Genomic DNA, 20093 nt, shown 5'->3' on the forward strand with positions numbered 1-20093 from the left:
CCTTAATTTACAGTTTACTAAACAAATACATTATTTTCTCAATGAGTATGATATATTCTAACATTATTTTAGATCTAAAAGTGGGTATTTAAAAGTTTTTGAATATTAAAGGTTCACACAACTTTTTGGGATCTAAGTTTCTACAACTTCTCAAACTGACATCTAGTTTTATCTGGTTTCTCCAATTTAGTTTTTTAGCTAGAATTTGACATAGGCTTTATGGAATTATAGAGTATCTGATTGATTATGATTTAAAAATTAGATGGGGAGGAAGTGCATGTTAAATAAAACAATGATAACTTTGGTGACTTGCATATAAAAATAAAGCTCAACAGGGAGTTGGCAACTGAGGAAGGAGATCCCTGACTTTCAGTGTGGTCATGAGCCGTGGTGCCAGGTCTGGTCTCTTCTCCAAGGTCCCCAAGCAAATGACCTCACTGTCCACAGTTCACTTTGGTCACTGGGTTTAAATGTCTTGTTTGCAAAATCCACTGAAGCTTTTTAGAAAATATATACATATTTAAAAGAATGAGGAACCAATTAAGCTTCCAAAATATTGTAACTAAAGTCATTTACCTTTTGTTTGGGTATTTTGATCTTTATGCCTACAGATTTGTTCCTGTTTTTTAATACACTGAGCTTACCACAGCTTTTTGAAGATTAAGTTATAAAATAGATAGCAGTTCATAAACTTTGGGTTTGAACAATTTTGCAAAAGAAACCAGATTGAATGTGTTAACTACATTGCCAACTAGTTTACAGAGTAATTATTTAGTTATCATTATAAAATCATTTTATAAGAAATTAAAGATGAAGTATTTTTAAAGGAAATCAATATTGTTAACTATTACATATTGTAAATTGTCAGAACCAGTTTATGCTTTTAAAAAGGAAATTTAACATGCCAATTATAAGTATAGCCCTGTATATGCACTATATTTGTATGTTTTCATTTCTGCACCTTTTTATTGGACTTATTTTATTATATTTCAAAATGAAAATGGATTTCTCTTGCCATTTTAAGCAATCCATCAGTTTATGAATAAAATCTCAAAGGCAGACTAGCAGGCAAATTGGTAGCAAAATAGGGCCACAACTCATAATAATATAGGATAAGATGCAGCTATATTTGCTGAAAACTTTTTGGTAACGTAAATTGCATAAATTTTGGATGGATGGAATTTCTGAATGCTAGGAACTTTGGGATTTTGCAGAATAAGTAATGTAGGTCTGACATGGTTTTTGCTCCCAGGAATACATTTAAGAATTTCGTTGAAGTAAAGCTTAAGCGCAGTTTAATGTCCTCTGCACTGTTCCGTGGGTAAAGGAGCTGTTAGACCACTCACTTCCTCCACCGGGACTGGTTAGTAATGGGTTGCTATCGCAGGGGTGGATATCCTCCATGAGCAGGGATGGTGTGCAAATCTTTTCCGTTTTCCAGTAACCTATGGTAGTGCAAGATGAGGTTAGGACAATGCTACATGTTTGGGTTAATTCAAGCTTACAAAACCATAAATCATTAACCTAACCAAGAAGCTGACCAGTTAGCCTTGCACATAGAATAAACATGATAATGGCATGAAAGAAAGTTAAAACTTAAAAGTATAACGTAATTAGAAGTATCTGTGAATATTAATGTTGCGTAATAAAACACAACCAAGATTAATAAAATCTAAAATTATTTTAAGTTGGATTTCAACATGTTGATTTCTGGACTTTTCCTCCCTCATAAGGTTGGTCATCTTACCCTTTCTTTTCAGGTATTCTGCAATGAGGGCGGCTATATGGATGTAGCACATAGCAGCCTGCAATAAAACACAAACAGTGTCAGAGGAGGATGCAGCACCCATTTTACTATTTGTCTAATTAGGACTAAAGTCATGTCAGAATGTGTGGAGGAATCTTTTAAGTAAGAGAATTAAAGGTAATCAATTACATTTCCAAGAAAATTCACAATCAAAAATAAAATGCATACTTGGGATTGTCTTTCTTGATGTAATTCTCAGGAAGAGCTGGCCTGAAGAATTTTCCCAAAGATTTATCTCCCTTAATATCTAAGTTTCTCTCTCTCTTAGTATTTACAGGGGTGGGCAAAACTAGTTTGAGGTTGTTCATAAGGAAAAAGACATGCAGGTTATGATTATTACAATAGCTGAATAAACTCTGTATTTCGCATACTCAAAACTACAAACCTATTTTTGCCCGCCTGTATGTATGTATGTATGTATTTACACAGTTCTCTTTTCTTGTGAAAACTATTAGCATCTGGATCTAAACTGGAAAGGCAAATGCTGCCTTCTTACCTTTTCTACCTCCAGGATAGGTCCTCACTCGAATATCTGTTGCCTTTCAAGTGGTCGCCTCACTTGGTTAAATAGTGTGATCTAATGTGTCACGTGTGCTCCCTCCACCAGATGACATGGGCAACATTCTATTCTTCTCTAACATATCCTGTCAAGCCTTGAACATTGCTGGACACCTACCAGAACTTGACATGTTGAAGGGTCCAAATGACTTCAGCTTTTCCCTTTGAAGTTTTATGGAGGAACTTTTCCATTTTTACAGCAGTCCAAGGGAAATAGAGTTTCACATTTTGTCCTCACCAAATAGCCACCAAGCAAGGCTTTGTTTCTATCCCAGAGTCCCTTGCAAGCATGGTTAGGGCTTTAGGATTACCTAGACAAATTATCTCTTCCCAAAGGGTGCATATTTCTGGGAATAAGGCAGAACTTCCCCATTTGGTGTCCGGAAGCCATCTGCATGCCATGAATTGCTGCCCATAAATCCACCCATCATTTAAATTGATATAGAAATGTTAGCTATTGATTTATAACCTTCACACAGTGGACCCTCTTCACTCACTTGGATCTCAGGAGGCTTAATTTTTACGTCACCAGTTCAGACTAGCTGCAAATGAGGACAGTTGACCCTAGTCTGCATTTACTCACCATGTTGGCAAGCTTCCCCATCCAATTCCAATTACAGGGAAGAAGTTTTAAAACACAGACCATTAATTTATATAACTCTTAATTTCCAGACACCCTTACAGCCTCAGGTGTGTAGAATTCAGCTCTGCATTCATTGCATAGCCTATAATTACTCTTGGTCTTTATTTGATTCCTACATGCAAATTTAATGCACATAACATATAGTTAAGCAATATTTAGATTAGTGGAAATAGATGATAACTTTTTATATTCCTGCTGTGAATGAAAATCCAATTGAGCTTTATCAAAGTACAATGCTGATGGAGAATGACAGCCCTTGCCAATCACCTCGGACAAGTCTCCGTTTCGAGCGTGAATCTTAGCCATGCTTTCCAACCAGGTCCTCCGTAGCTCAGGGGTGCTCGCATAGGAGTTTGCCAGGCTGTACTGGAGATCCACCAGCATTTCGGGGTCCTTTTCATGCTCCTTCATCTGAGCCGTGGCCATTAAAACAGTCCTTATACGTTTAGTCAGGTCTTTCACCTCTGCTGGGAAATTGCTGTTCTTTGGAAAAGAGAGAGCCTGAGTCATAACCTGCTTAGAATTCAGAAGTGAGGCTGTTAATTGTGGTTTGTCATCTCAGTTTGGTGCATTCTATTTATTGCTCATAAATATGTACATTCTTTATACATGCATATTTATACATGCATATATACATGTTGTGATTGTGGTTATATACATTGGAAGATAAGAATTGTTGTAGGTCCTGCTCTTTGGTTTTCTAGCCCATCTCCTTCTAGTAATAGCATCTTGATTGTCCTTTGAAAGGCTCTCTTCTCTGGCTCATGTGCGTGTGATTTGAGAGGGTCTACTTCATTCCCAGGCACCAGGGGTGGCACATGATACTGCCCTGGCCAATCACATTATTTGATCTCCCAGGCAACATTGATTGGTTTAGGGAAGGGCATATGACACAAGGTTGGATGAAGGAGATTCAGTACTGGGACTTCAATTGGCACTATGGAATGAGGTGCTGTTTCCACTCAAGGAATACTACCAGGGAGAGCTCTCCCGTAAATGGAATAAACACAGAGGAAAGTTGAACTGAGAGGTAGGGAGACAGGTGAAAGTAGAGGCAGTAGGAGGAGGATATCTGAAAATATTATTTTGATCCCTGTGTTTAGCCAGGATTTAGACCTGGACTTTTCAGTATACTGACTAAAGGAGAAGTCTGGAAAGTACCCCCCCCACCCCCCACCCCCCAAAAAGGTAAGATAAATTTGGCTAAGAATGGAATTATAAGAGAACCATTAGATTTCTGGATATTTGTGGTAAGTTTTCTTGTTGCACACCATTCAACCACACATCTTGGAAATTCCACTTAACAGATTATATTCTGAAAGTGTAAGAGCTGATTACCAGTTTAAAGAAGCAAACAATGTAAGTGATGTCTCAATAAACAAAATACTAAATTCATATTTTTTAAATGAGTTAGATAGTTCACAAAAACAATCAGTTTAGTTTATTCCTAATTATTTAAAAATCCCACAAAGCGTTTCTTACTTTCATTTGTTTGTCTCCATTAGCAAAATTATTGGTAATTGCAAGGGAATGTTGAAACCGAGAGCCTCCAATCCCAGCGTCAGCTATTAACTGACTTACGGCCTTGATGAGCTGAAAGAGAGAAGAAAAATGAAACCTCAAAAGTGAGTAACCAAGAAATAGGAGTTATAAAGAAATCCATCGGATTAGTTGAATGTACCATTCATTTCTCCCTCTAGAGCCACTGAATGATATCTCTCTGTTTTAAATCTTTAAAGGCCATGCGATCCTGGGCTTTTCTTATAAACTTAAATACTTAAGAAAGGTTGTAAGAATCTTAGGATGCCTTGAAGAAAGAAATGTATGCATTTAGAATCTGGTGATATTTGGCATCCTAGAGATAGCACTGGGTTCCTGACTTTTGTATTCTGTATGACTCTATTCCCTGGCTGAAGCAAGAACAAGTCCAGGTGGAGTTATGGGCTTTGCTGGCTTCTGCCCAGCTGCCCTCTGCCCATGAATCAGAACTGAATGTGATGGGCACCTTTAAGGGCAGAATCTGGAGGAGGAGTTGGTCACTGGTTGCCCTGAGCAGTAGGCTTCTATCAATGCTGAGACAGAGTCGTAGCATTAACAATAGCACTAATGAAAACTGGCAGCACTTACTTGTAAGTGGGATCGGACAATTGACTTCTGCTTGTTAAATTCAAAATTCTTCCTCATGAAAAAGTACAGAAGTGCTGATGCTTCTGTCTGAGTTGACCGTGACCTGTGGTTACAGCACTTTAGGACTTCATAGCAGAAGGATCCACACAGGTCGGCAGGCCCTTGGAAGAACGCTGAAGGAAACTGTGGGAATGGAAACACTGGTGAGGTCAGCCCTGTTCCTTCATTGTCTCTGTTCACTCTCATATTTTAAAATTCCTGAGAATGAAATCCTTCTTTCTTTTCTTTTAACTGAGTCTTTTTCTTTTATTTGCAAGTGGGAGAGGATATACTTTTGCTTGTTAAAGTCTATCTTACTATTTCTTTTTTTTCCCCTAAAAATAATCGTTTTCTATCTTTTAGGTATCCCTTGCATAAATAACTAATGATAACCCAAAAGCGAGAGCTTGGACATGTTTTCTACTTACCCAACATTGTAAACTGCAGGGGCCCTAGGAGGTCATAGCTGTAGCTACTTCAATGTGGACCTTTAACTTGGCATGAATGGGCATCACAGTTCACGGTGTGCATTTTACCTAACTCTGCCACAAACACTTACTCAAAGAATTGGTGGCCAGATGTTAATTTTATTCCCTTCTGATATCCAAGCCAAAAGGCTGTCAAGGCTGTGAGCTTATTTTGAGATCTCCAATCAAAGATTTAATAAGACCAAATAAATAGTCTAATAAAACCAAATAAGCCAAAATAAAAAAAATCATATTTTCTCTCTATACCAAAAGTTGTAAGGATTAATATGCAATTATGATCATCCTTTTCTGAGTTTCGCTGGAAGCTGGAGCACCCTTACCTTGCATACAAACAGTCTGAGGGATGCAAACACATGCTTTAGTGCTGTGGCTGACTGGTTGACTTGGAAAAAGAGCATGTAGGTATCAAAGACTCTTTTCATTAATGAATTTTGACATTCAGATTGTTGGAGTTGTCTCTGGAGATTTAACACAGAAGTTATTTAGGATGAGGAAAAGGACACCTGTGTTCTTTCAAAAGATATTTGTTGTGAACCTATGGAATGGTAGGCACAATTCTGGGTGCTGGACATAAAATGCTGACTAAGAGGAGAAGGTCTATGTTCCCAGTATAACTGACAGAGTAGTGACTGAAAAAAAGTACTAAATAAGGAAAATAGAGTATAATGATATATTATGATAGAAAGAAATTGCTTTAGGAGTAGGATTGTACTTTAGATAGGGTGGTTAGGTATGACCTCATTAATGGATGAATTGACATGTGAGTTAAAGGAGTGTGCTGGGGGCAGATCTAAGAGGGTCTTCCAAGGAGGGAGGCTTGAATACCAAGAACTTGACTTAGAAAGAAGACTGTGAGCTCAAAGTTGAGAAAAAAGAGCAGAATGAGTCGGGTGGGATATCAAAGAGAGGTAGGAAATAAGATCACAGACAGGTAAGTCATCATAGGCACTTGTAAAGCCTGTGAGATGTATGATATTTGAGTAATATTTCCACTGAGCAATACAAAATTAAAATATGGTTAGTGCTTTTTCTACCACCATGCTGAGCTTTCACCTGCAGGACTTTCTTGATGTATTCATTCTGTTTAGTGTCGACTTTATTCAGCATATCCAACTTTTCATAGTTTAAACCTCATTAGGTGCAGCTAATGTTTTTAATAGCTTTATTGAGATTTAATTAACATAAAATTTCTATAGTTAGCATTTTATGAAATTTTTAATAAATGGAATCATACAGTGTACACACTCTTTCTGTTTGGCTTCCTTCCCTGAGCATAACTAAGCTGTATTCTATTATATGGATATAACATCATTTATTTTCTAAGCCATTTATTTGTTGATGTACATTTAAGTTGTTTCCAGTGTTTACTGGTAGTTATTAAAAAGAAAGCTTCCATGAATATTTGTGGACAAAGCTTTGTGTGGGCAAATGCTTTAAAAAAATATCACCCAAGGAGGGAGGGAGAGAGAGGGAGATGGAGAGGGAGAGGGAGATCAATCAGTTGCCTCTTGGGGATTGACCCTGAACCCAGGTATGTGCCCTGACCAGGAACTGAATCCATGACCCTTCAGTGCATGGGACGACTCTCCAACTGAACTTCATTGGTTGCTAGGGCTGAAGAAATGTTTTAATTTCTTCTGGGTAAATTCCTAGTATTGGAATGGTGGGTCATGTGATTAATAAATGTTTAACATTTTATACTGACATACTGTTTTCCAAAGTGTTTGTACCATTTTGCATTTCCCCTATTAGTGAGTGAAATTACTTTGCCAAAAGTTGCTATGGTCAGTCTTTTTAAGTGTAACCATTCTAATAGTATGTAGTGGTATCATTTCACCAAAGAAATCCAGGGGGTAAATAAGCATGTGAAAAATATTCAACATTATTAGACTATTGGATCTAGCTGTCATATGTCTCTCCCTTTGAGAATGAAAAGTAGTGTCACATTCTTAGTCATTTTGCCTGATAGCGAAGCAGGAAAAATTAGAAAGAAAGAGTATCATTAACTATTTGATAATAGTGAAATATATACATGTGTATATCAATCAAGCAACACTCAACTTTTGATAAAATATGAACTTCATCTTTAACGTTTTCCACTCACACGTAGGTTCATTTATGTAAGGTTAAATAATTTCATAAGATATTTTAATACATATTCTTGACTTCACATGACTTTTATATCTTCCATTCTATCGTGTTGCAGAAGATGTTATGATCACACTCACCTGGTGAATATGAGTGAAGAGAGACAGCAGGTCTAGAATAGTCAGGCAAACCTCTGTAGCTATATTAGCCTCTGTGTCCACATGATGCACGATGTCTATTTCATTTGAGTTGCCTGAAAACACAAAGTGGAACATGCATATAAACATCTAAGACAACTCTTTTACCCTGTAAAGGACTTTCTTCTATTATTACATATTCAGTGTTTACTGGTTTTGATCAATAATTTATCAAAATAAAATGCTTTGGTTTATTCAACTTCCTATTAGCTGAATCAAAAACACTAGGCTGAGTCTTTAGTGAATTCTACAGACTAAATGTTTGTGTCCCCCAAATTCATATGTCGGTGTGAATTTCAATGTGATGACGTTAGGAGGTGAGGTCTTTGAGAGGTAATTAGGTCATGCTCCTAAAGCCCCATGAATGGGATTAGTGCCCTTATGAGAAGAGACACCAGAAAGATCATCCCTCTCTCTCTCCATCATGTGAGGATACAGCAAGAAGGCAGCCATCTTCAAATAAGAAGCAGGTTCTCACCAGACCTAAAATCTGCTGGTTCCTTGGTCTTAGATCTCCCAGCCTTCAGAACTATGAGAAATAAATGTTGTTTAAGTCACCCAGTCTATGGTATCTTGTAGCAGCTTGAACAAAGACCGCGTGCCCTTTTCTTATGTCAGCTGGAGAGTTTCCAAAGACCAGAGTGGTCTATTTCTATTATTTCCTACAATTTTCCATTAATTCCATCATTGACAAATTCATATTTCTTCGATAATCAGTCTGGGTCAAGTTTTAGGCTCCCAGGCTAATAGACCAAATGTACAGTCTCAGTGGGCAGTCTGCATGAATGGTCTTCTGAGAAAGGCATTAAGTGCATTTATAGAATAAGGTATATACTTTCAAACAGCTAACTTTGGTCACATGTCCACAATTGCTAACAGTTACATGATACAAAACACTATTCCTTGTTTTTTTCCTCATTCACAAGCTGAAATGTGGGTATCACTGGATTCAAGATGTCATGCTTACTGACATGAACCACATTTTCTTCTTCCTACAGAGTAGACAATAAACAACAGGATTGAGAGGGACCTGCATACCATTTATAATACCATTTTTTTTCCAGAGGAGCTACACTAAGCATACGATACTGAGCGTTTTGCTTTCCCACTTTGTTTCTCATAAGAACACTACACCTTTTTAAACACTCCATGGTGAGTGCCTCCTCTAAGAACACTCGGGGCCATAGCACGCCTGAAAAACAGTGGTCTCAGTGGCATAACAGTATTCTTTCTATTTTTAAATCATTATCATGCATTTCATGTCCTACATACATCTAGAGAAAAGCGGATAACCATCTGTTCCTATTATTTCTGATTTACTTACTGCTCATGGTATTGTCTAACATCTGTAAGAGTTTGGGGTTAGAAAGTGGATTTTTGCCTCGAATTATAGGTAAAGTTTGTGATCTGGACTGCTTATGTCCTTCATGACCAGAATTGGTGTTCATCCTGAAAATTAAATAAGAAAAATGGTTAAAGCAATGGACATGTGATATCCAAATGTTCATTCATATTGAGTCAGATATATAACATTTTTTAAAATTGAGACCTATTATGAAAACTATTGATTAGAGGTGACATGATAAAAGGGACATGAAATACTTTTAAATGAATTTTATTTAAGCCAAGAAAAGGTTCAGAAAGATAAGAGAAGAATAATAGATACTGAATTTAAATTTGCACAAGCATACTCATTAGTATTTAATGAATGCTGGGATTCTATAGATGTGAAGTTGACTATTGGTCAATCAGGAAGATAGTATAACTCAGTTGTGTGAAATTATATTTAGAAGGCAGTATTTAAAAAGTAAAATCTGGTCTAGAACAACCCTTGCTTTCCTAGTTGTTCATATTTGAAAATTTTTCATGTTTTGTCATTCCATTTGTGTCATGTGCACAGGGGCCTGATACATGATCCTTGTGGGGCAAAGAGAGCCAAGGGGACTTCTGGGCAGCTCCTTCCTCAAGGCAATGACCATAACCTACAAGGGCTCTCATTCAATGCCTCCTTGGCACTTCAAACTGGGGGAATGAGCCAGTGTTACTGTGGTAGTAGGAATACTTCCCATTCTCTACTGTCGTTTAGACTATCATTTGGCCAAGATAATAGAGCATGTCTTTGAGAATAGCAGAAAATCGGAGGTACTCTGAAGAGTCAAGCCTAAAAAAGAGGCCATGGTTTTCTCTTTGTCATACTTCTTGAATACTCTGGATGAATCAGGACCCAGGAGATCTGACTTTGGCTTTTAGCAGCCAGGGGAGTCTGGATCATTCCTGAAGCTACAAGGCATAATGGGATCTGGGATATATGGCGTGGATCTTTGGGACTGGATTATTTCCAAATTTTGAGTCTGCTTCAGTCTTGAACTCCTGGGGTACAAGCCCTGGTTTCTAGGAGGGGAGGGGCAGAAACAGTCAGGACCTGTCCAGATGGTTTGGGGCAGGAGCCTGAAGTCTAACCTGCCAGACATCCACAAAACTACAGTGACCGCAGGTGGGTTATCATTGTCATTAAACATGAAAAATAATTGCTGATAGTCCTCTATTCTGTTACCCTTCTCAAAACACAACCCTTATGTTTTTTCATTTTACTTTCTCAAAAAAGAGCAACTTCAAGGGGTCCTCAGAGACAGAGTGGCAAAATTTATTCTATGATTTATTGAGTGTATACCACTTTCATATTTCTTTCTAAAACTTTTTAAAATATAGATATTTTAAAATATTACATATTATTAAGATCCCTTTGGGGAGAATAAATCAAACTGGAGAAAATTTTAGCAAAGACTTCGTATTTAGTAGACCCAGAGGAGCTGTAAAGTAGGATTTCAGGGCAAGTGTTTCTCATAGAATAGGTCAATGAAGGATGACTCCAGGTCCTACATGATAGTCAAATCAGACTGATGATGAGGAAATCTAAGGTGAGCTTACGAGGCCATCCACGCTTCCTCAATGACTTTGACCCTTTCACAAACAATTTCAGCTCTAAGAATACTTCTAAAACACTACAATTACTAAAAATAATGGGGAGATATGACCCTACATTTTACTCTGTCACTAGAGCTTAGCAACCATTAAAAGAGACATTTGTTGGAATTATGCCTTTTCAGTTTCCAATAAATTAACATAGTCATTAATATTCTATGCAGGGCATTGTGCTCTAGATGCAGGTAAATAAGTCATAATCTTTGCATTTTCATTCTTTACAAGCCAGTAGGGCAGATAGGGAACTACCTAAATGTGACTTCCTTTGAAAAATGTGTTTTGTGCTACTCTACCTCTAAAGCTTTATGCTATGAAGATAGGGCTACTGTCAATCTTCAAATGTGAGGTCAATCTTATAATTCTTATTGCATTTTAAGTTTCTTCACAGAAACATAGAATTACTTTAAATCTGTATTTGTTTTGAAAATATATATATATTCACACATATATGCATATACATATACATGTGTGTGCACATACATATATAGCTACCTCCCACAAATACATGCATAAATACACATACATATACGCACACTATGTTTTTAAATATGAAGCAAATGTGACAATTACCATTGTGGCAGGAGGCCTGATGTTTGGCAGGAAGGATTCGATCCTTTGAGAGTTCCATTGTTCTGGGTGGACTGCACAAATTTAAATGCAGCAGCAATTTTCCTGCAGGAAATGGTGATGTTTTAATCATAGCTCAGCACTTGCAAATTCACATGCTATGAAAAATGAAATCACACATTCTTCTGGAAATGGGGAAGTGGGGGGTTTAGTGAAGGGGCTGGGAACTTTGATGTCACTCATGAAGGACGAATGGCAGCACAAAGCTACTGCAGATTAATTTTTATTTTTATTTTACTTAAAATATTTTCTTAAATTGGTATCTTCCAAGTTTTATCCCTACAAAGGTAGATAAATTTGTTCAAAGATACATGAAATGTGACTTCCTTTGAGAAATGTGTTTTTTTGCTCCTCTAAAGCTTTATGCTATGGAGATAGGGCTACTGTCAAACTTCGAATGTGAGGTCAACCTTATAATCCTTATTGCATTTTAAGATTTGTAACATATATTTGTAAATCTAACCTGATGAATTAATATATGTCATAACTCTGAAAGAACAGACTGACCTATTGGAGCTTAAAATGATTACCTTATTATAATGCGTTTTCCTAGGTATCTGAAATTTTGAAGACAGACGCTAGAAAGAAAAAAAGTCACATTCTAGTTATTTAACCTCTTATTTATGCAAACTGTTCATCCTAATACATTAAAAATGTTAAATTTTATTTAAATACTAGAGGTCTGGTGCACAGATTTGTGCACTGGTAGGGTCCCTTGGCCTGACCTGCGCCCTCTTGCAATCTGGGACCCTCAGGGAATGGCAGAGAGCTGGTTTTGGCCTGATCCCCGCAGGCCAGGCTGAGGGACCCCACTGGAGCACGAATCCATGCACTGGGCCTAAAGTATGCATACAAGATCTTTGGTTAATCTCTTCCCACCTTCCACTCTCCCCCTTCCCTCTGAGATTCATTAGTCTGTTCCATGTTTCCATGCCTGTGGTTTCTGCTCCTGCATTGAGCGTCTGCCCCCTGATGGTCAGTGCACGTCATAGCTACTGTCCAGTAGGCTGGTTACTTACGCTTTTATATATAGATAGATTTTATGCATTATCATTGATAGATAAATCACCATAGAAGCATTTAAAATGCAGCATGGGATAATGAACTATTTAGAAGGTTCCAGAAAAATGAGTGTTAACTAATCAACACTATAACTTACTCTAAGATGCTGAAGAAGTCTGACACCTCTGGACTGGGTGCTCGTTGCCAGTAGGCAATCAGAGTCTCTGAAAGGAAACACCACATAGTATGAGACTCTTTGAAATTCAAAGTGTTATTTTTTTTTAAGTTTTAATTTTAAAGAGTTCTCTTTACCCTCTGAAATATTCTTCATAATGTGAAGAAAACACATAAGAAGACTCCTGGTTTCAGCTTGATCTAACTTGTCAAATCGAAGTGTTGAGCCTATCAAAGACAAGGGTCTTGGGATCTAGGAATCAAAGAACCAATAAGGATTGAGTAAGAGTAAGAGATTTCTGAGTCCTAATGTGCTGAGCAAGTCTGGAAGGGAAGTCTCACCTTTTCACAGTTGTCAGTCTTCTCACTGCTCTTCTCAGTGGTACTTGGATTGGAGTCAAGACTTGCTAAGGATGCTCTGGAGTCAGCATGGTTTACTGTAGAAATAGCTATTGATGAAAATGCTGTAAACAAGGCACAGCACACAGATGACAATGAGATGTATGGGCACAGACACACAAATAGCTCAAATGATGAACCAAAAAGATGTTGATCATTGAACATGGTATAATGAACTATTCTGAAAGGTTGACATAATAGAGTCTGGGATGGGCATTAGAGAGACGCCACATTTTAAGTGTCATACAATGGCCATGCCAACATTAAGGATTTAGAAAAATTTAGACCATTATAAATGGAAATAAAGTAAAGCTTATTCTTTTGATTTCTTAAACAGCTTTTAAGATAAAGCTTCTGTTTTAAAAATGTTTTAGTAAAAGTTCACAAGAATACTTTGGGGAAAGAAATTTTTCAATTTTTGACAGTATAAAAGAAATCAAGATGACATTTCCAAAACAGTTCTAAAAATACTCTTTGAAGTTGAAGGGCTATTATATCTTAAAAGGCTATGTGCAACGAAAACTTAAATATTGTTTCCAGAATGAAGCCATTTGATAACATCTGAGCCAAGTAAAAATGAAAGCTAAATAGAAGAGGAAATTGCTGGATGGCATTCCAAGAAATATGTAAAAAGACACTTTAATTATATAAATATAGTACACTGTGCCATATAGATTATGGGTAATGGATTATGGAGTGGGTGAAAAGCACAATGATGTACAAGGTAAATATGGATGAGGGTTAAACACAAGTGTCCTCGGAAGGTGTCAAGTACCTGCTATGGAATTTAAAACATCTTTAGAAAACGATGTGTCCACAGAGTTCGCATGTTTCATTGCTGACTGGCTGTGAAATCCTCCATTGGTGCTGAGGTCATCTCTAGACCCCTGTTTCAGAGCACAGAAGAAATTAATGGGAGTCATCATATTTCAACATTGTAAAGCCACATATACCTCTTCACTATTCTTTCAATTAGATGGTATTTAATTTGATCTTTTATATCCCAGCAAAGGTCTTCTGCCAAAGCAGGCAGTGAAAATGAATATAGTCAAAACCATACTCTGAGTCACATTTGATTTCATATGTGATTTAAAAATTTTTACAATGTAGTATAAACTATCTTTTAGGTATAGATTAAATGGATGGAATAATTATATTCATGGATTATATCATGTGTTCTATATTATTATTATCAGGGGTTATCTTATGTATTTTACTATTACTAAAAACCAGATTTTAAATAATTAGTATGTTCCAGTTTCTATGATAAGTGTTTTCTATTACACAATTTAATTCTCACAAGAATCCTGTGATGGAGGTATTTTATCCCATTTTATAAATAAGAAATTAGAGATTTAAAGAGATTGGATAATTTACCTAATATCACATAGTCAGGGGTCCTCAAACTACGGCCCGCGGGCCACATGCAGCCCGCCGAAAACATTTATCCCGCCCGCCGGGTTTTTTTGCCGCTGCTGTGTGCATAGAAATTTGTTCATAGTTTTTTTTTAAACTATAGTCCGGCCCTCCAATGGTCTGAGGGACAGTGAACTGGCCCCCTGTTTAAAAAGTTTGAGGACCCCTGAATAGATAGTAACTGATACTACTAGGATTTGAACAAGGTCCCCCACCAAAATTCCTAAGGCACAGCACCTAACTTCTAGATGGTAGTATCTTGTGTAGTAAACTGGCTCAGCAGTATGTTCATTCACATGGGATTTGAACACAGGTAACAGATACCAGGGTTGTTTTACAGTCACTGTGATGACTCAGTGGAGAAATAATGACAAACAGGCAGGTCCTAGGCTGTGACTATAATGAAGGCACTTGGCTATACAACAACTAGGGGGTCATAAAACTGATACCAAAAGGTGGTGGGAAAGGTGTACACTGAGGATGGGGCCATGGATGTAACAGAGGAACCTGGTAAAAACTGGAGAGAACTGGAAAACGGTGCAGAGAACAGAGCAAAAGGAAAAAAAGAGCTGGAGAGATGGGCTAAATGGAAGGCTCTGGTGACCAGTCTGGAACCAGTGACACTGACATGAATGTCTCAAAAACACCTAGCAGGAACTGCTGATTAATTCTTGGTCACTCACAGGTAGGTGGATGTGGTATTTGGGGCAAAAATATAAGAAAGGCTAACTATGCAAACAGACATTGGAAATAGTATGCAAACTTACCTGGTTCGATGTATTGACAGTAAAAGGATACAGGTCCTTCAGGTAAATCCTTGGCATATTGTCCAGGAGCATGCCATAGAGGGGCATATATAAACTTGCTATCTGGGCCTGCTTTCTCTAGGTGAGAAGGGAGCCAAAAGAAATGATTCACGTAAAAATCAATGGACCCCTTGGTTTGATTGTGCATTTAATGCAGTGTGCCATTAAATTGTGTTTAGGGAAGGGAGAAAGGAAGACCACTTACTGGTTCTCTGTATCGATCATCAAATGAATGCTTAGCCATTAGATTTTTTAGGACAGCTAAAGCTAAGTGCCTGACATCTTGGTCTTCCTGCAGAGCAAAGCCAACTTCTCGGAGCAGAATCCCGATTAAGAAGTGCTTGCGGCAAAATTCATTAGTGACGGAATATTCAGGCATATCTTTGTGAGGCAAGAAAAGAGATCATATTATTGAAAATCAAACAGTCACTTTATAATCAAGACAAGTTTATCACACAACTATCAACTCCTCCCTGGATTCAGGGATATAGTCTTGCCACAGAGATGAGAATTATGAGAGAGGAACATTCAGAAAGATAGGGTGATATTGTGTGTATACTAATACAAATAATGCGTGATGTCAAATATCAAGCTCCAAGAAAGTGGCAACCATACAGTATTATAGCTGAGATCAGGAAAACCTGAATAGTCTGTCTGAAGGAATAAGAAATGGTCAACTGAGAGTAATATGTTGAAATGGGCCATTGAGGACGCTTAAGATTTGGAAGTGCAGGTGTGTAAGCAAATGGAGGCGATGAAGAAAGAAGAGGACACTGGGAGGAGAAGTGATAGGATTTCAACGGCACAGAATTGTGAAAGTAGGTATGTGGGGAACACAGATATGGGAGACAGTAAATACAGTGCCCAAAAGAAGAGTGATGAGAATTAAGATGTGAGCCACATTGGGACTAGTTGATAGGAAACTTAAGTACAAATTCGCTAGCTGGCATTTAGGTCTCTCTGCTTTTTGCACTTCTGTAGCAATTCCATTTGCAGTAGATGATAAGTCACTCAGGGCTTTGAGATCAGTGGCCCAATGAGACCTGTGCTTTATTGATTTACTAATATGGTGGCAGCTTGGAAATTAATTAGATTGCAGGGAGGGATATAATATAAGAGTCTGTAACAGTAGTGGAGAGAGGGGAGAATTAGAGGGCCTGGGGTAGTAGGATCAAAGTAGCAGAAGTAATAGCAGAACAAGTTTTCTGAAGGATGTGAAAGAGCAAGGAGACAGGGAAAACCAAGGGAGGCTGCAAAATGTTAAGCCTGAATTATCAAGAAAGCAGTGTTACAATTTCCAGTAATAATGCATTTATTCAGAATTGTCCAACAGGGTTCTAAATGTAACTATTAATAATAGGACTAGCACCCACTTACAGAGCGCACACTGTGAGTAAACACTAGGCTACACACTTTATAAGAAGTATCTTAGTTTTCAGGACAAGCAGCAAGGTAGTTATGATTAGTATAGTGCACCATTGGAATATGCATTATATTCAATTTATAGGCTTCTAATAATTTCAATCTTGAAAAAATAGCTCAAACCAGACTGGTTTATTGAAAGAAATATATCATATAAAGCTAGTTACATTGAACAAGTATGCTATTATATATAGCTGGAATTTTATTTATGATATACTCTAAGGAAATTGCAGGAACTTTGGAAAATTAAAAAAAAATCAAACTTTAGAGAATAAAATATGAAAGAATTCAAGATGGGGAATCATTTAATTATTTGTGACTGGAGAAAAGTTCAGACAATATTTTGTTTATTTTGACTATATGGTATTAAAATATGGCTATATATTAGCATCTGGAAACTGAAAATTTATAGTATCTGTATTCATCAATGTTATTGGACTATTGATGCTTAGGTAATATATAAAATTACACTATTTACCTGATGCATGCAACTCTTGAGTTGATTCTGAAGGTGTCAAAGGATCTGGATTTAATACAAATAAACAAAAAGTTCAGATATATCCATACTCAGATATATATTATGTTCGTTAATGATGTGTAATATATACTGAAAAATTAAAATATATTGTCCAAAAATAGGAATTACTTCAATAAAGCTTTGTTTTTCAAGAGAAATGCTTTAGGATGTTTATTTCATTAAAGAGAATGCCATAACAGAATTATTTTAATTCTTAGCCTTCTATTTGAGCATCAGACACAGTCCTTTTTGTAAAAATAATGTACTTTACTCTTTTTTCCTCCAAAACATTAGTGCAAACTATAACAGATTTAAGGAGGGATTTATCATCTCAGTTAGTGTTTTCCATAAATATAAAAATTGCACCCTGTGAATAATTTACTCACTGCTTGTAAGTATTTTAAGGGTAAAAGGGGTCAAATATACAGGGTGGGGGCAGAAGTAGGTTTATAGTTGTTCACATGGAGAATAATACAATAATTAATAAATAATAATACAATATTAAACTGCATTTTACATACACACAACTCTAAACCCACTTTTGCCCCCACCTGTATGATGATGGAAGGAGTCTTGACTTTGGGTGCTGAACCCACAATGCAATATACAGATGATATATTAGGGAATTGTACACTTAAAACCTATACAATTTTATTAACCAATGTCACCCCAATAAATTTAAAAATTAAAAAAATTAAAATTCCTAAATAATTTTAGTATTTTCTCCACATTTTGATGAGCTTCTGATATCTAGGTGGGTGATAATAATTCTCTACCATGGTCACCCCAGTATATGATCATGGTAGAGAATGGACAATATACATATATACAAATGTAATAAATGAAAGTATTTTCTGGAGAGCATTTATGCTATAGTAGCATAGCAAACAAGTTGTGGAGCCCAGTTCTTTTTTGCACACCTATCTCTGTGTCTTTCTGACCCAGAGATATCAGGAGTTCATAGTGCTGCCTACCTGCCTGCCTTCCTTCCTTCCAAGGTACCAGTTTCTCTGTCTCAAACTCATTTTGAGGACTTGCATTCAACATAATTACACACCTTAACTGATAATTGGAAATGAATTTATACTCACAAAGTATAACTTTTCCTCCATGTAATTTTATCTCTCAAAAACAAAGGAAAGCTGTCTTTTGTAGCCAGTATGGTGAAAGATGGCTCTAGGTTAAAAAATCTTTGATTTACAATCACCAATTTTATAATTTTATTGTTGGCTTTCTTTTTAATGAAAAGGTAAACCAAGACAAACATTGAGAATCATAGGGTTGTATCCATTGTCACAGGCCAACAATTTCTTTTACATTTTAATCTCATTGTCTAGGTATACCCATGTGACAACTTCAAACAAAACCAAGATTGAGGAAACAGGAAAACAATGAACAAACAAACAAAAGTGTTCACTTTGTAGGAACCGATGAAAACTCTGGGAATTATTACCTGGGATGTTTGCTGATCTTATGGGGAGACACAAAGGGATAAAGTGCTCATGCTGGCACACTTCTTGAAGGAAATCAAATTTATACTGGCATAAAGTCTGAAAGAGAAAGCCGAATGACTATTATTTACACACCAAAAATTTAATAAAACAAAGAATCTGCACTTGACTTTTGTACCTAAAAAGAGGTTGCGGTTACTTTTGTGTGACCACCAGCTATTGTTAAGTTTAAGGAATTTTGACCCTCCGTAGTGGTAAATGCAGGCAGCCTTCCTATTTGGGGAGTTTGATCAAGGCTTCCTCAGGAAGTAATCTCATTTGTAACCTACCTTACTGAGGCATTTTTTGCTTCTTTTAGTTTATAACATACTTATTTTGAGAAAAATAGTGCCTCACCAAATGCACAGAGCTCTACAGCTACCCTCAGATCATAGAACAGATTGCTACAATCAATTCCTATGATTCAAGGAGGTAAGGAAGAGAATAAAAAATGAAAGTGAATTTCTCTTCGTATGCCATTTGTTCTCAGGATACATTATTAATTCTACCTCTTCCCTACTCTTGCAAACAGGCCTGTTCTTTCAATAATGTTTTGAATAGCACAGTGATAAATGGAGTCTAGACATAGTCTAAGACAACTGTAACACATGAGCTAAGAACAACCACATAAATAGATACAATCAGCACATTCATAACTGTTCTGTTTTCACTCATGCAAGATAAGTAATACATTTTTAAGACTCAGATTGTGTTCATTATATTTGCTAATATCAGCTAACAAAATAAAATATATTTCATTCACTTGAATATTACAGAATTATATTTTGTGGCAACTTTAGTCAATCATTTAAAATACTGCAATTTACAAATGATTGTATTTGACTTAATCCTTCATACATTAAAGTAAAGAAGAGTATAATTAATTTCATTGAGAAGCTTCTTTTGGTCTTTGAAAAAATATATAATTTAGGTCTACTAGAATTGTATCTAAATGGACATTCTTCAAATTTCATGCATAATTGGAGAATTAATGAAGAATATTCTTTAAAAAATTATTTACAGAGAGAATTAGATGCTCAAAACCTCATGATAGGTAATTAGGTAACTCTCCTGATCAAAACTGACAAGAAAAATAATATTCAGATTCCTAAGCATGACATGAAAGGCTATAAGATGAACATTTTTTATTTTTGGTTGTTCTACATTGGTTATTATTTTACAGCACGTAGGTAATTTCTTCTTCAGGACTTACCTTCTTCCCAAAGGAAGTTTAATGAGGAACTGCTAATTCACATGCCCTGTCTCTCCTGCTAAGAGGCAGGCATATGACCCAAAGCAGGCTGACCACAC

At 36.6% G+C, this 20093-nt stretch overlaps 1 protein-coding gene across 14 annotated transcripts in view; it reads right to left on the reverse strand.

Moving 5' to 3' along the window:
- The window catches only part of DOCK10 (dedicator of cytokinesis 10), a 206979-nt gene that overhangs the window by 21689 nt on the left and 165197 nt on the right, over nt 1-20093 (reverse strand). For 11 of the 14 annotated variants that reach the window (XM_070422263.1, XM_070422248.1, XM_070422255.1 and 8 more), the window contains 18 exons: nt 18746-18842; nt 17254-17298; nt 15559-15734; nt 15315-15431; nt 13907-14018; nt 13075-13196; nt 12871-12985; nt 12716-12782; nt 12087-12134; nt 11500-11601; nt 9272-9396; nt 7891-8003; nt 5983-6120; nt 5136-5318; nt 4491-4601; nt 3276-3491; nt 1748-1805; nt 1347-1445 (listed from right to left, as the gene is read on the reverse strand). In XM_070422263.1, the coding sequence (XP_070278364.1) occupies nt 1347-1445; nt 1748-1805; nt 3276-3491; nt 4491-4601; nt 5136-5318; nt 5983-6120; nt 7891-8003; nt 9272-9396; nt 11500-11601; nt 12087-12134; nt 12716-12782; nt 12871-12985; nt 13075-13196; nt 13907-14018; nt 15315-15431; nt 15559-15734; nt 17254-17298; nt 18746-18842 (2044 nt within the window). The remainder of the gene's footprint in view (nt 1-1346; nt 1446-1747; nt 1806-3275; nt 3492-4490; nt 4602-5135; nt 5319-5982; nt 6121-7890; nt 8004-9271; nt 9397-11499; nt 11602-12086; nt 12135-12715; nt 12783-12870; nt 12986-13074; nt 13197-13906; nt 14019-15314; nt 15432-15558; nt 15735-17253; nt 17299-18745; nt 18843-20093) is intronic. The other 3 variants (XM_070422259.1, XM_070422258.1, XM_070422252.1) reach the window with 2 other exon arrangements.

Source organism: Myotis yumanensis, unplaced genomic scaffold (genome assembly GCF_028538775.1).
Source record: "Myotis yumanensis isolate MYYU_CA2020_CCGP unplaced genomic scaffold, mMyoYum1.0.hap1 SCAF_8, whole genome shotgun sequence".
In the NCBI taxonomy this organism is placed as follows: Eukaryota; Metazoa; Chordata; class Mammalia; order Chiroptera; family Vespertilionidae; genus Myotis; species Myotis yumanensis.